Source organism: Elaeis guineensis, chromosome 13, assembly GCF_000442705.2.
Source record: "Elaeis guineensis isolate ETL-2024a chromosome 13, EG11, whole genome shotgun sequence".
In the NCBI taxonomy this organism is placed as follows: domain Eukaryota; kingdom Viridiplantae; phylum Streptophyta; class Magnoliopsida; order Arecales; family Arecaceae; genus Elaeis; species Elaeis guineensis.
The window spans coordinates 14,758,769-14,775,118 of NC_026005.2; the positions used below are offsets into that span (position 1 = coordinate 14,758,769).

Sequence of the window (16,350 nt, forward strand, 5' to 3'; positions counted from 1 at the left end):
CCTCAAACGTTGCCTTTTGCTTTATAGTAATATAGTTATCAAATATATTTTTTATTTTTAATAAAAATTTAAAAAAATAAAAAATATTTTTTAAAAATTAAAAATTAAAAATCAAAAAATATAACCAAACGCATCCTAATAGATCTTCTTTTATCAGACCAGCATATCCATAAACTCGTATCATGAATATCAAAATTTAAAATTATATATCTATTATAAAATATATTTAGAATTATATATTTATTATAAAATATAACTCAAACATTGAAGAGTTGTGCACAATATTGTATGTAGCTTCTCTCTCACCACTGTTCCTACATACAATAAACATATTTTGATTAATTCAATCATTCTTTATCTGAGAGAAGAAAGAACATCGTACGTTCCAAAGTTAAGAATTCAATCATCCAATTAGACGCGCATTGAAAAATTTATTAATAGTTCAAATATTAATAAAGACTCTTGTCACATGCACCTCACGTGTGATAAACCCCATCAGTTTATCACGAAGGAAAATGGAAGAAACTGGACTTCATTCCCATCGGTGCTCATCGACTCTCCCTCGGTCTCTCCCATGGTTCCGCACCGCCTCGCCTCCTCCCACTCCTCCTTCCTTGGTCTCTCTCAAACCCTAAACCAAACACTAACGCTAATCTCCCCACATCCCCGCTGTCTCGCCTTCAAATCCCGCCATCCCTCACGTGGGCTCTCGTATTCCCCCTCCCTCCGCATCTCCTCCACCTCCGCGGTCGCCGCTTCTGCCTCTCTGTTCCCGTCGGAGGACCTCATCGAGAGGGACTGGTCCTTCCTCGAGCCCGATTCCTTCGGCCCCGACCAGGAGTGGGCCGAAAAGGCCCGCCGGATTGTCGCTGCCGGCCAGATTTGCGAGGGCTCCCGGGTCCTTGCCGCCTTCCCCACCATCGGCTTCGCCGGCCTACTCGCGGACCTCTCCCCATGTGAGCTCCTCCTGGCCATCCACGAGTCCCTCTTCGTGCTCGCCATGATCAAGGAGAGCCACGACCGGGTCCGGTGCTGGCAGGGGGAGATCTCCGCCATGCCGGAGAGGTTCTCTTTGTTTGACGTCGTGTTCGCGTGCTACTTTCCCGGGTTGGGCGTTTCTGTCGACCAGCTTTTGACCTTGCTAGCTGCGAGGTGCTCTCCAGGTCTGATTCTTTTCTCTCCTTCTTCTTCTTCTTCTTCATTACCTGAAGCATCGGGTCTTCAGTCTGTTGAAATTTGGTTTCTTAATTCATATGAGGTCTAAATTCTCTGCACAAACTCCTTGAGATCCAAAATATGAAGTCTAAATTCTCTGCATAAACTTCTGCATAAACTCCTTGAGATCCAAATTCGAGACTCTAAACCTCAAACCTGGACCCTCGCACATGAACTTGTAACGACCACATTCCAAAACTAAATTTAAAATTCATTTGTTTAATAATTTGTATTGTTTGAAGTTGGCTTTTTTTGATCTGTACTCTGTAAAACCTAGAAATCTCTGATAATCATAATCCGAAACTAAACACAAAGATCAAAAGATAAGCTACTTGGTTCTTTAATCTGCATCCGAGAATTGGAACCTGGATGGTCTATAGAAATGTGTGCAAGCAAGATTGAAATTTGTGCATTCATGGCGAAGAATGAATAATTTTGGTACCCCAAAAAAAGTAATAATAAAACTGGGACTTTATTTACTTTAGGCTTTTTATATTTTCTTGTAGTTTTGATACTCGGTTTTTGTGCTACTCTTAGTAGATTTTGATCCTGCTTTTAATAGGATTATTACCTATAGATTCATTAAGTGAATGTTCGGTCAAGAAACTTTTTGAGTCCTCATGATTGTCTTTTGAAGTGCTATAAATGGCTTTCTATGCAGGTTTCCATGGGTAAATTCTATTTTAGAAATTTTTTAGCTATGTCCTGTTAGGAAAGTGGATTATCATGTTCCCGTGGTTGTTTTAGTCAAATCTAGATATATAGGAACTGAGAAGAAGGTGGAAAATCAATTTTTGCAAATAAATTTCAGACCTCTCCCTCCACCCCCCACTCTCTCTATCTCTCTCTTGTTTCAGCTTCAATCCGAGCTTATGATTGTTGAGGAATTGGCCCTTTTGTTGACTTATCAATTTCTATCCTTTAACAATATGATTTCTTTCTCAATTCTGGAAAAAAAAAGTCATCTTATAGCAATTCTAGATTCAACTCTTTAAGGTATAACCTACATCAGTTGGTACCAGAGCACAAAAGATCTGCTGTTGCAAGACCCCATTCTTGTCGTAATTCAATAAAATTGGAGTCAAAGGAATCTCTCGTGTGACTCCATGGGAACTTTAGTGTGTAATTTCTGTTTCAAAGGTCTTATCTTTAAGTCTTGAAGAAGTCTTTTTGCGCAACAGTCACATCAAGCCATTTTGCAGAGACATCCTAATATACAAGTTGAATAGTTTATCTACATAAATAATGGAGTTGCTAGCCAAGTTTATTGACCCCACCTTTTTTTTTTTTTTGGTACAAGTGGGGGGGGGGGGGGGGGCATGTACCCCAATAAAATAAAAACTACATACGAAAATATGGAACTCTGACTGTAGCAGCTGAAACTAGAGTTCTTATTTCAAAGGGCATTAAAGAAATAGAAGAAAAATCTACGTTAACCGTTAACTTGGCTAATCTATCTGCTGGCTGATTTCCTTCCCTATAACAATGAGTAATAAGAAAGTAATCCAAAGAGTTTAAGAAGTGTTTCGTATCTAAGAGAAGTGGATGAAGAAACTCTGCTTCAGTCAACCCTGAGATACAATTATAAATATCAGAGATCCATTTAATAACCACTGCTGAATCTCCCTCTAGCCAAATAGCTTTAAACTTGAAATGGAGAACTGCCATGACCATAGCACTCCATGTCGCTTGCAGCTGTGCCATCGGAACAGTAACTGTTTGAGATCGCCGTGCTCCAGCACATAGTACATTGCTTTAATGATTCTGTATAATATAGCCTATCCAAGAGTACCTTTATTCCAAGAAGCATCAAAGTCTACTTTAACCAGGCCACAGGGAGAGGATAACCAAGAAACCATTGTTGGATAAGGGTTAATTGAGCTCATCGAGCTGTCGGTATCCCAATGCTATTGATCCATGGTTTTAGTCAACTTTGATATATGACTCAAATATTACTTTGCCAGATGATGCGCAAAGTTAAAGGTGCCGATAGGATTACTTTCTTTGTTTTGGAAAAGCTGCTCATTTCTACTATTCCAAATTGCCCAAGCGGTATGAGCTACTAATGTTCTGTTGAAATCATTGGAGGGACCAATTGAGCATATCTGTATGAGTAGCTGTATGGAAGTAATGGGAAATTTATTGTGATAATGACCATACAATGCAGCCCAAGTTTGAGCCGCATGAGAGCAATCAAAAAGGCAATGTTGCAAATCCTCCTGGATGATTGGCACAAGTCACAAAGAGCACTTTGACCAGCAAGAAGTCCCCTTGAATGAAGAAATGTCTTGCAAAAAGGCTACCCCAACCCAATTTCCATATGAATGTTTTAACTCTAAGAGCCACTTTCAATTTCCATACCCATCTCAGATTCTTCCTTTTATCATCATGTTGGTCTTGCTGAACAACTCTAATCCAAGGTTTAGAAGATCCTGAAGCATTCCAAACCAACCTGTCTTCACATTGACTTTTAGGAAGAGGAATTTCCTTAATAGTTTGAGCAATATCGAATGGAAAAATTTCATCCCAAAGTTCAGAATCCCATGTTCCATCCAATTTAATCACCTCTGAAACTTTCCAATGATCCTGGCATATATTGCAATTGATGGGAATAGCCATTTGGTTTAGTGGGATGTTAGTGACGGTCATATAAAAAACTAATGCTATGACCATCGCCCACTTGTGATGAGAGAAAGATAAGTCATTTGCCCTTCTATTTTTTCTTTTCATGTGGTGCTCTATTAGGTCTTTAAGGAGGAGAAACAGGAGTGTTCATAGTTTTTAACATTGGCAAAAAATACTTAAAAAAGCATGTTATTCCTCTATTTAGTCAATTTTCATAAATGCGAGGCCTTGTTTTATAGTCCTAGGTGCTAATAGTGTTGCATGGACATGGATATGAGAATGGAGTTTAGATGCATATTCAAGTTTCTGATTCGGCAAAAGGAAATATTCAAGGATAGATAGGACAAAATATAATTTTAACTAAATTATATATTTATATCTTTAATTATCATTTGTTTAAATATTAAAAAAGTAAATATTAAAATGATATTGTCAGTTAAGGTCTTTTTATATACGTGTTTATCATCTAAACTTTCTAATTAACTTAAAGGATACAAGAAAAATGATATTTTGGATATTTATTTCAATATCTCCATCCTTGACTAATATCTGAAAAAAAGAACAAACATTCTCTTATAGTATTAAAGTGTAGGATCAAGCTCATGGCTGAAAATTTAAAGCTGTAACTTGAGAATTTCATATGTGTTCATGTGTCTGACATGTATCTAATTCGGATGCAATCCAATGTTTTTTTTTTTTTGTGCTGGATGCTAGTGTCCAGATAACCCAAGGATGCTAGTTGTTTACCCCACCATTGGAAATTTGAGTTTTATTGAAAGAGATTTGGACTTGAAATGAAATATTGATCTTGAGTCTGTTTGTGAAGTCCAATCAAGTCACATTATTGGGAATAAAGGCATTTATTTGTTGGAGTCAGTTAGCTCATTTTAGTTGGTGTGTACCCTTATGTGTGATGTAAGTATGGTAGCTTAATTAATGTTCATGTTAACAGTTCTGCATTCTTTTACAAATTTCCTTTTGAAAATACGTAGGTTTTTCTTATAATTTTATGATATGTGACAAGTGAAACTAAAATTGTTGGCATGCATGCCAACATTGTTTTGGCATGCGAATACGCTTCAAAAGTAGTATAATAATGGAAAGGTCTAGCAAGCAACTTGGAAAGTTAGAGCATACTGAAAATTTGAAAAGTGAAAGGATGCTGTAAATTTGGGGTTGCAGTTGTAAAATTGGTGTAGATTTTTTCTATGGTGAAATAGATTATGAGTAGACCTGTCTTGATGAAGAATGTTGGCTATTTCTACTTGTTGACCTGTTGTGATGAAGAAGGTTTAAAATTGAGGTGGTAGAAGAAAGGATGCTGTGACAAGTGAGGGGGTTCTAATGTCCTGCCGAAGGTTTAGTCTCATGGTTTTAGAAAATGACCACCTTGGCCGCCTAGCCTGCCTATCTAGGGCTTTATGGGCTGTGCCTTGACCGTTCACATCAATGTATGAGTATGGAATGAGATGGATTTATAAGTTATCATCAGATGTTGCTAAGTTAACACTCCATTTACTTCATCTTTTCTGATATGTTTTGTGACTTTTGTCTCACAATTAGATTATAACTATTCTTTTTAGATTTTCTCCACCTTTTATTATTTATTCTTTTTTTTTTTTTGCTATTCTTGAGCCGCAATGACTTCAATACTTACCTAGGTGCTTGTGCAACCCCCACCCCACCACCCCAAGGGGGGCCACTTGCCTGCCATGTACAATCTTTCAGAACATTAGTTAGTCTTCAGTTAAAATAATTTCTAGAAACATAGGAGCTCAGTGAAATATTTGGGACTCTTTTCTTAATGGTTTTCAATTGAAAGGCACCTATGTTCTTATGTGCAACTGGTTCTTTCTTTTGATCGTATGTCCCTTTGGCACATATTTGGTATATGCAATTTGCCTCTAAATTTTACTTTCATACTGTCTCTTCAGTAAATATTTCATCCTTTTTGGCAATGAAAAATTGATCTGCTATCTAATGTAACAGCGCAAATTACATAGCTCAAAGAACTTGAATGATATTAATAAAAAATGCTGAAACCTATACCGTGAAAACCTAGATCTCTATCCCTAAATTGTTGAGAACCCTTCAACTTCAAAGCTTACTTTACAATATCCTTCTTCATTTGCATGTAAATCTTATGTGTCTAACTTTGTATTAAGAGTGTCATGCAACTTGATTCTAACAACAACTTCTTCATTCTCAATTTATGGATTTATGATGAGATCTTATATAGGTGCAAGACTGGTCATCGGCTTTGATCAAGGGAGGGAAATCATTGAGCGAAATCATCGGCAGCAATATCCAGATATGGTCACTTTTGACTTGCCTGACAAAATAACTTTAGAGAAGGCAGCAACTGATCATTCATTTCAGTTAACAGAATTTGTTGATGAACCTACATTTTACCTTGCTGTATTGAAATTTCAGGAACGGGGAGTGCCAAATCAGTAAATTCTGCCTATGTTTTTTTAACTTGATGTCCAGTGGATATCTTTTGTATTGGAAATACATTTTCTGCATATAGCTGCTTCATTTATATCTCTGAATTTGCCTCGAGGGGCCTTGCATCAAGTATATTTCCCCTAGGGCTGTGTTTGAATGTTTTTTTTTCTTGAATTTGAACTTTTTTTTATTAGATGTTAAGAAATTTTAGGAGGTTTAGGTTGTTAAAAGGAGAATTGTTAAAAATGGCAAAAAGATGTAATGCAATAGACCAGGAAATACATGAATTAGAAAATTTCATTAGATGTATTTTTTCAATTTTGTAGTGGCAAGCATTGATGAAATTTTATTGCTAAAGCAAAAGCCATGATTAGCTATACGTCAAGATCTATTATAAGAGGGCATTTAGTATGGAATGATTATATGATTATTGTAAAATCAAGAATGATGTGAGTAGAGATGATAGGATCATCATATTTAGTTGTATCATTGATAATTTTATATAACAGTGATTTTAAATTATTTCTTTTTAATTCACCATTCAACTTAGTGACGGCATATTCATTGTTTAAGTCAGGAATCCAAAATCATCTTCTAGCAGTAATTTTAGGGTTGAAATTTAAAAATAAAAATATTTGTCAATCTAATAAAACAAATTGATATATCAATATGCTCTTAATATATTCTATCAATATTATATATATTATATAATATTATGTTTATATTATATATTATTTTTACAATATGTTATAATATGATATTTTGTTAATTATATTAATATCATATTATTATTTAATTATAATTTTAAATTATAGTAGAGATATATTATTGTAGGTTATATTTATATGATAAAATTGTGTAATATTTCTTCTATTTTTTTTATTTTCTAATCAAACCAAATATTAATATTAAAAAACAATATGCTGATTTTAAATTATAGTAAGAAAATATATTATTTGTAGGTTATATCTTTGGAAATATCTAACCACATTAACACGTTATTAATATGAATTATTAATATTTTTGATTTTATGATTATAAATTTTAATTATTTAATTTATATTCGTATTTATATTTATATTTTTAATATTTAATTTATATCTATATCTATTTAAAATAAAAATAGATATAAAGTTGTATATCTGATATTAGTCAAATAAAATGAACATGGATACGATCCGGTTTCATTCCTAACCCTGCTATGCTGAGTGGGGCTGTCTCAACCGCCAGCCTCTTCTCCTCCAGCTCCAGGATGCCGTCCGCTCGACCACCCGCGCCAAAGTCAACCGCGTCACCGACAACTGCAATCTATTCGGCTGGGACCGTACCACCTTCACCACCGTGATGATGGACCTCGCCCAAGCCGCCGATGTCACACCGAGTGAGGTCACGCTCGCCAGTAGCCTCTCCGTCTGAGCTCACCTGGAGGCGTCTCTATGTCCCACGCCGTGGCCATGTCCGAAGGATGCAGATACGTGGAACGTGATGCTCAGTGGTTATGCTGAGGCCCACCTCATTGATCAAGCTGCGGACTTGTTCCATAGTATTTCACTAGTGATTAGTCATTCCCATCGGCCATACAGTCAGCAAATTTAATATTTCCAAATCTTTTAAACTTTTTCCAAGCAACCAGACATACCCTTGAGGGAACCTCAAAACTTGTTGGCTCGCAACCTAATCCATGAAGCTGCTGCTGCTATATGGATGGTATAATGCGTGCCAAGATTTCTTAACTGCCAAATACCCACAAAATAGAGCACCATTTTCTTTTTAATAGACTATAGAGCAAAACCGATGACTTATCCTGGCGCAATTGGACATTATATGATATGACACAAAATTCACACCAGCATATTCAAATTTTTGACTTCCCGTTGTCGTGAGGCAAGAAGATCAAAATGTTCATCCCTTTGGCTGAACTCCAGCACCAGCACGCATGGCATCGGAAAAAAATAGTTTGAGATAGCCTTAGTGGGAGTACAATTATGCCCGAGCATTGTCGATTTGAAATTGGATCCTATACTGACTGGCCAATGGTATAAGTGTTGAGAATAGTATCCCAAATCCAATCGTCAGTCTGTTGACGGTTGTGCTCTTTTTTGTATTAGTACATGAAAATAAAAATTATTTTGGTATTTTTTCATCACAAATGTTTCATCTTCTAATGAACTCCTGTGTTGTGGTGAAGTCCTTAGGACTATTTAGACTCGACAAAGGAGGATTTGTCGCTTAGTCCTTAAACATGTTCGCGACCAAATGATACGTTGTTACCAAGGACGACAACGTTTATCGAGCATAGGTCGTTGTGTGCCATATGGGTTGGTTGTCCTCATAACCAAAGAGTGTGGAGACACTGGTATGGCATACAGGTGAGATGTAATGGTACATCTGCACTGAACGTGACCAACTCCGGAGCTATTTCTGCTGTCAAGATTTGCTCCGATGGGATATGGGTATAAATGTCCCTCCGACCTGAGACCGCCACGGTGACTTGCAAGCAACTCACTGCACTTAGGCACTGGACTACCTGAATTTCTAATTCAGTGACGGAAGGTTGCTGGGTGTAGTCAAGTACTTGACTTGTCGGTGCGTGTGTCAAGATGGGATTGACCACTCCAGTTTAGGAGCTGTGTACAGTCGTGTTTCAATTTAGTAAAACCTTGGCCAGGGTAGTCCTAGTGAGGAGTCACAGGACTAATTGAGTTGAGCACGATTCGGATGATATCATCAGGGTTGACAGTTTAACCCTGAGTCGTCCTAAACACAGGGGTCAAAAGGGATGAATTATACGGTAACCATATTCACGTAGGTTCTGAATGTTGCGATTGCGATTATTCGACCTATCCGATCGTCGAGTACCATTGCTAGATGGTCACTTCGATTAGAACAGAAATTGGTTCCTGTGCTACCGGCTTAGGTTCGAACCTGCGGGGTCACACACATTAAAGGTTCCTTTCTGATCTGATGGCTGATTATGAGTCTTATCTATCTGGGACTCTATGATTGAGCATTAGGATTCTCTAATCATGAGTTCCACACATTTTGGGTACCGGGATCAAAATTTTGAATTTCAAATTTTGAATTTGAAATTTGAACTCTTTGATCAGGGTTTCATATCGATGGTCTCTGATGCCTGATTGCCCATCGGATTTGGACTCAATATTTATGAGAGATTTAATTAGTGATTTAATCACTAATTAACTCAATTTGATTGAGTAATTATTTTTGGATCAAGTCCAATTGAATTGGATTCAGTTTGGATTGACCCGATTAGGTTAAATGTTGACCTAATCGCTAAGGTGGTTTAGTCCCTGATTTGATCAGGAGTTAGGTTTAGTTAATTCCTGATTTGATTAGGATTTTATTGAGCCTAATTAAGCCTAATTATATTGGGTTTAATCTGGTCTAATTGTGCTTAACCTATTTTAAACTAGGTTGGCTCAATTTGAATCAAACCACCTTGTTTTAAATTCCCTGCAACACCCAACTTCTTTGCACCCATTTGTATTCACGAGAAGAAACTTCTCGTGAAATTTTTCTCACGCAAAACCCTTCCCCACGCCCTCATTTGTGCGCCATATGGATGGATAAAATAATTAGTTAGCCATTCAAATTCAAAGCATGTTTGAATTTGAATGGATAACTTATCACTTGCCCTTTCATCCTTATCCATTTTGTGCGCCACATTACTTACACGAAAAAAGGTTTCTCGTGAAACATTTTCCACGCACAAAGAGCCACGCCCCTTCTCTTCTCACGCCCAAAAGGATAGGGATAAGTTGGTTTTCGTTTGAATTCAAATTTGATTTGAATTCAAATGTGTAACCTCTTGTCTTTATCCTCTCACGCGGATAAGACACGTTCGACGTTGTTTTAAAAAGAGGAGAAAGGTGGAACGTGCGTAGAAATTTTAGGAGAGAAACTTTGAGGCGTGAGGAAGGCTTCTGCACAAGGTGAAGGTCCAAAACCTTCCGAGAGAAAAAGAAAGAAAAGAGAGAAAATTGGGCGCAGGGTTTTTGGTGTGTACCCTAGGGTTTCTACCTAGGGTTCGGGAAGTGAGATTGGTGTGCCACGAGTGTCGTGAGTCAACCAAATTTTAGGGAGAGATCCATCAGCCTCTCAAGCAATTGTACAGACGATTCGGAGCATCTGAGAAGTTGGCACACATCGATCGAAAGAGTTCGATCAACATCTGCCATCAAAAGGGTGAAATCACGAACTAGCATTCGAGAGGAGCTGATCAGACGGGAGCTTCGTGTGGACGATCCGCAGAGGCCAGACATTTGTGTGGCTGCGACGTGACGATCAGAGCCCCCCGACAGTGATCAGATTGCGGTGATCGACTACCCACAAAAGGTGATGTGTTCTGAACACAGTACTGTAAAACGTTTACTGATTCAAATTTAAATTTTAAATTTAAATGCATGCTGTTGTATCATATTTAGATCCTAGTGTAGGGTTAATTAGTATTAATTAATGAGATTAATTAATAATTTCGCTGTAAAATAGTAATTTTGAAAAAGTTTTAAAATTACCATTTTGCCCCTGCACTAAATTTTCGCATCAAATGGTATCAGAGCATGGTTCTAGAATATGATATACATATGCATGCGTAGATTAAGGTGTAATCTATAAGTTTAAATTTGAAATTCAAAAAGATTTGAAATTTGAAATTTGAAATTTGTTAGAAGTTTCAAATTTGAAATTCAAAATTTGAAATTTGAAATTTGGTTGAAATTTGAAATTTGAAATTTGAAATTTGAAATTTGAAATTCAAAATTCAAAATTTAAAATTCAAAGATTGAAAATTCGAAATTTGAAATTTGGTTGAAATATCAAATTTGAAATTTAAAATTTGAAATTTAAAATTTGAAATTCAAAATTTAAATTTTGAAATTGGTATATTTAGATATACTTGATCCAAGTAGCAAGTAATCTAATTGGGTTGGTTGCCATGGCCGTCCGGTCATAGGAGAAAAGTAAGGTTTAAAGGCCCTCTCTTCCCATTCGATGGGGTCTCCTATGGCGGTAGGGGTGCCGATGTAATTATATCCCATACCGATGAAGCAGCGAAAGGACTTAATTAAGAAATTTATCATGAATGTGTTAGATTAGATCTAAAAAAAAAATTATGATTTATTTTGAGTAATTTTCTGTTATGAAATGAGCAATAGAATTGCTGTTTATGAAATGTGCTGACCCGTTTGTGAAATGAGTTAACACATTTGGTGAACAGAAAATAAAATCTTTCAAATTTAAAAATTATTTTCGAAATGCCAAACCCTGACCCATTAGCCCAAGTACTTAATTAAAAGAATTAAGTGTTGTCTAGTAGGTCTAGAATTGTGAATTAAGACCTAAGACAATTGCATAAACTTGTGGGTCAATGGGTTAGATGAATTAGGTCCATAATTGGGTTAGACCTAAGGTTAGTTTAAAAAATGGACTAAATGGAGTAATTGGTCAAATCTAATCAAAAGTTGAATTAGATTAGGTCAAAGATACTCTAGACTCAACTTCAATAGTTGTAGTTGAATGGGTCCATGTCTTTAACTAGACCAAGATGGACTTAATTCATGGCTACGCGGTGGAGCCCTATTTACTAAGTTGATCAAAATTAAAACTAATGAATCGGTTGGTGTCTAAGGTAAGTTTGGCAGTTTTGACCAGTGGTTCTTAAGCGGGAGCTACTCGCATTGATTCGATCATTGACGAGTTAATGGCAAATCCCCACCACTGATCTCACTTACCTGGCCAATCTGGTAAGTTAGATTTTGATTAGATCACTTGGTGATTAGAGCTCACCCATGTCATTAGGTAAATCAGTGTGACTGATTTAGGTGCTCCTAATGCCAGCTTTAATTAAATCCTTTTTAATCTGACTTGGTGAAGTCAGTGGGAGGATTGAAATTGGCTGGATGATTTCTTCTCTACTATTCTTTAATAAAATCCTCAAAATTATTAGGTCCCTAAAATGATTAAGTTATAATGATAACTAAGTCATAGCCTCCCATTAAGTGAGTGATAATGAGTCCATTAGTTCAATGATCATTGGAGGCCCAAAGGCCTGGTGCTCATTGGCTAATGGAATTATTATTCATAATATGATAATTTGATTGAGTCTTTCTGATGGTGGTTAGGTTGGCCGGCCAAAGTCAGGCCTGATCATTTATTGGTCCGATTCACTAAATTAAGTCATGTTAATGGTTGGACCTAACCAGATCTTTTCAGTGGAGGCCAAAGCCTACTGATTAGGTTCTGGGGCAAAATCAATTACTAGAAATTGTTTAGAGAAACAACTGGTTAAGAACCTACCCATAGATGCACATGGGTTGACCAACCAAAGTTGGGCTCGTGTGTAGTCTGTGTGGATTCTAGTACCCATTAAGAAATTAAAGTAATTTCTCGAATTGGAGGATGAGGCTACCAGTTCGTAAAAATATTGGGAAAAATTTTAGACTAAAATCCAAATTTTTAGTATTAATTTATGTACTAATAGAGGTCTCATTTTTCTTTAAGCAGCTATGGCCACTACCCTGTCGCTCCGGTCATTATTAGATAATGACAAGCTCATGGGACCCAATTTCGATAGATGGTATCAAAAATTGAAAATCGTCCTTGAGCATGAGCGGATCCTTTATATAGTAACGGATCCAGCACCTGAGGAGCCAGCTCCGAACGCTAGTAAGGTGATCCGAGATACTTACTTGAAGTGGCTCAATGACCGCACCACCGTTCGATGTATTATGCTGGCAGCAATGAATGACGAGTTCAGCCGAAGGTTTGAGAACGCCCAGCCACAGGAGATGCTTCAAATGTTGAACGACTCCTTTGGCACGCCTGACGACGTTGAAAGGCACAAAACTAGTTGTGCCATTTTCAATGCTCGGATGAGGGATGGGGCCTCAGTCACTGATCATGTACTGTACATGATCGAGATGATTGAGCGTCTAAGCAAATTGGGCTTTCCTCTGCACGAGCAGCTCGGTAAGAATGCGATCCTTAATTCCTTGCCCAAGTCCTTCCTCCCATTCCTTACTCATTTTCGAATGACAAAGCCTGCAGTAAACTACCACGGATTGTTGGAGTTGCTGCAGAACTTTGAGAAGGATCACCAACTCCATAAGGAGTCGGTGAATGTAGTGGGAGGGTCTTCTTCTCGTCGTCAACCCTTTGGGAAGGGGAAGAAGAATAAGAAGAAGAAAAATAAGAAGGTGCAATCTCATGCTGGGACAGTAGCACGGGGTCAAACCAAGAAGCGCAAGCACGACTAGAGCCAGACGGAGTGCTTCTTTTGCAAGAAGCACGGGCATTGGAAGAGGAACTGTCCTCAATACATTGCCTCCCTGGACCCGAACAGGCCAAAGAAGAAGCAAGGTAATTATATGATAACTCCTTGCAACTTTTCGATTTGTAATACTACTGCCTGGGTATTGGATACCGGAAGCTCTTATCATATTTGTAATTCGATGCAGGGTCTGCAGGTCAGTAGGAGATTTGATGAAGGCGAGAGGTTCCTGAATGTTGGAGATGGAAACAAAGTTCCAGTTCTAGCTTTAGGAATCATGAGTCTTGTAATCAATTCTCGTAATGTAATTCTGAGTGAATGTCACTATTATCCAAGTTTTTTATTAAATATTATTTTTGTAGGCCTTTTGGCTATGTACGGTTATAATTTTTTAATAAAAAAAAATATTTGCAATATCATTTTGAATGGTGTTACAATATTTGTTGGATAATTAAATAATAGAATTTACTTACTATCACAGCCTGTTAATGTGGTTCAAAAATTCGGTAAACGCTCTAGAATAGATAATGTGTCAGAAGTCTACCTTTGGCACTGTAGGCTAGGTCATATCAATAAGAACAGGATAAACAGGTTGGCTCAAGAAGGAATTCTTGAAGTTAGTGATTGTGAATCACTTCCAACCTGTGAGTCCTGTCTTCTTGGAAAGATGACCAAGTCACCTTTTACTGGAAAAGATGAGCGAGCCAGTGAACTCTTAGGTCTGGTACATTCTGATGTATGTGGACCCATGAGCTCAAGTGCAAGAGGTGAATTTTTCTACTTCATAACATTCACAGACGACCTATCTAGGTATGGGTATGTCTATTTAATGAAGCATAAGTCGGAATCATTTGAAATGTTCAAACTATTCCGAAATGAGGTAGAAAAATAAACTGGGAAGTGTATTAAAACTCTTCAATCTGATCGAGGAGGTGAATACCTTTCCAATGAGTTTCTGACATATCTAGAGGAGAATGGGATTCTCTCTCAGTGGACTCCTCTTGGAACACCACAGCATAATGGTGTGTCTGAAAGGAGGAATCGGACCCTGTTAGACATGGTTCGATCCATGATGGGGTTTGCTGGTCTGCCGATCTCCCTCTGGGGATATGCGCTCGAATCGGCTTGTTACCTTCTAAATAGAGTTTTGAGTAAGTCTGTAGCCAAAACGCCATATGAGATATGGATAGGACGTAAGCCAGTACTCTCGCACCTTAGGGTTTGGGGGTGTTCGGCTTATGTTAAACGTTTAATTACAAACAAGCTTGGACCTAGGTCTGACAAGTGTAATTTTATAGGGTACCCAAAAGAGACCAAAGGATATTATTTCTACCTTGCTGATGAGCAAAAGGTGTTTGTCAGCCTTAAGGCAATCTTATTAGAAAAGGAGTTCCTTAGTGAAGGAACTGTTGCCTCTAAAGTCGAACTTGACGAAGTTCGACAGGTGGAAAAATCGACACATATTACTGAACCTGAACCGGATTTGATTAGATCAGATCCGGAGCCCATTGATTATGCATCCTTAAGGCGGTCTGGTAGAGACCACATCAATCAGACAGATACTATGGTTTCTTGGTCCGGGATGGTGATCCTGTCGAACTTGATGAAAACGATGAGGATTCGATCACCTACATGGATGCAATGCAGAGATCTGACTCTGAGAAATGGCTAGAGGCCATGAAATCCGAAATGGAGTCCATGAAGGTCAACGATGTGTGGACATTAGTTGACCCACCCGAAGGAGTAAAATCCATAGGGTGTAAGTGGGTCTTCAAAAGGAAGAGGGGCGCAGACGGAAAGGTGGAGACCTATAAAGCCCGTCTGGTTGCCCAGGGATATCGTCAACGTTATGGTATAGACTATGACGAGACATTTTCTCCTGTGGCAATGCTCAAATCCATTCGGATTATGCTTGCGATAGCTGCCCATCTGGACTATGAAATCTGGCAGATGGATGTGAAGACAGCTTTTCTAAACGGAGAGCTGGACGAAGAGGTGTATATGATACAACCTGAAGGGTTCACATCCACAGATGAGTCTAAGGTGTGCAAGCTACAGAGGTCCATTTATGGACTTAAGCAGGCATCTCGGAGTTGGAACATACGTTTTGATAGGACGATCAAAACGTATGGCTTCGTTAAGAACGGAGAAGAGCCCTGCATTTATAAGTGGGCTAATGGTCCAGTAGTAGTATTTCTTGTATTGTATGTGGATGACATTCTCTTAATCGGGAATGATGTCCCTGCATTACAGGGAATAAAGATTTGACTATCGTCACAGTTCTCCATGAAGGATCTGGGAGAAGCTTCCTACATCCTAGGAATGAGGATCTATAGGGATAGATCCAAAAAGTTGCTTGGCTTATCCCAGTCCACGTACATTGATACTATGCTGAAAAGGTTCAGTATGGAAAATTTCAAAAAATGCTATCTACCGATAGGCCATGAAATTTCTCTCTCGAAGAGGGATTGTCCGACAACACCTCAAGAGAGAGAGCGTATGGGTAGGATTCCATATGCTTCGGCAGTGGGATCTATCATGTACGCCATGACATGTACACGATCAGATGTGGCATACTCACTAGGGGTAGTGAGTAGATACCAATCTGATCCAGGAGAGAATCACTAGAAGGTTGTTAAAATCATCCTGAAGTATTTAAGAAATACTAAGGACCAGTGGCTTATATATGGTGAATCGGACTTGAGACTTATAGGGTTTACAGACTCTAGTTTCCAGTCTGATCGCGATGATAGCAAGAGTGTGTCAGGATTTAT

At 38.0% G+C, this 16,350-nt stretch overlaps 1 protein-coding gene across 1 annotated transcript; it reads left to right on the forward strand.

The window, feature by feature from the left end:
• The first annotated feature begins 517 nt into the window (after nt 1–517).
• LOC105056477 (uncharacterized) lies at nt 518–6,382 on the forward strand. Its single transcript, XM_010938691.3, has 2 exons — nt 518–1,163; nt 6,080–6,382. The coding sequence occupies exons 1-2, from the start codon at nt 575–577 to the stop codon at nt 6,295–6,297; spliced, it is 807 nt and encodes a 268-aa protein (XP_010936993.3). The 5' UTR covers nt 518–574; the 3' UTR covers nt 6,298–6,382.
• The last annotated feature ends 9,968 nt before the right edge of the window (nt 6,383–16,350 follow it).

What these genes read in the sequence shown, in the direction of transcription:
- LOC105056477 (XM_010938691.3), top strand. Translation starts at nt 575, where the DNA reads ATGGTTCCGCACCGCCTCGCCTCCTCCCACTCCTCCTTCCTTGGTCTC. An exon ending in AGCTGCGAGGTGCTCTCCAG is followed by an intron (nt 1,164 to 6,079) that starts GTCTGATTCTTT and finishes GATCTTATATAG; the next exon opens with GTGCAAGACTGGTCATCGGC.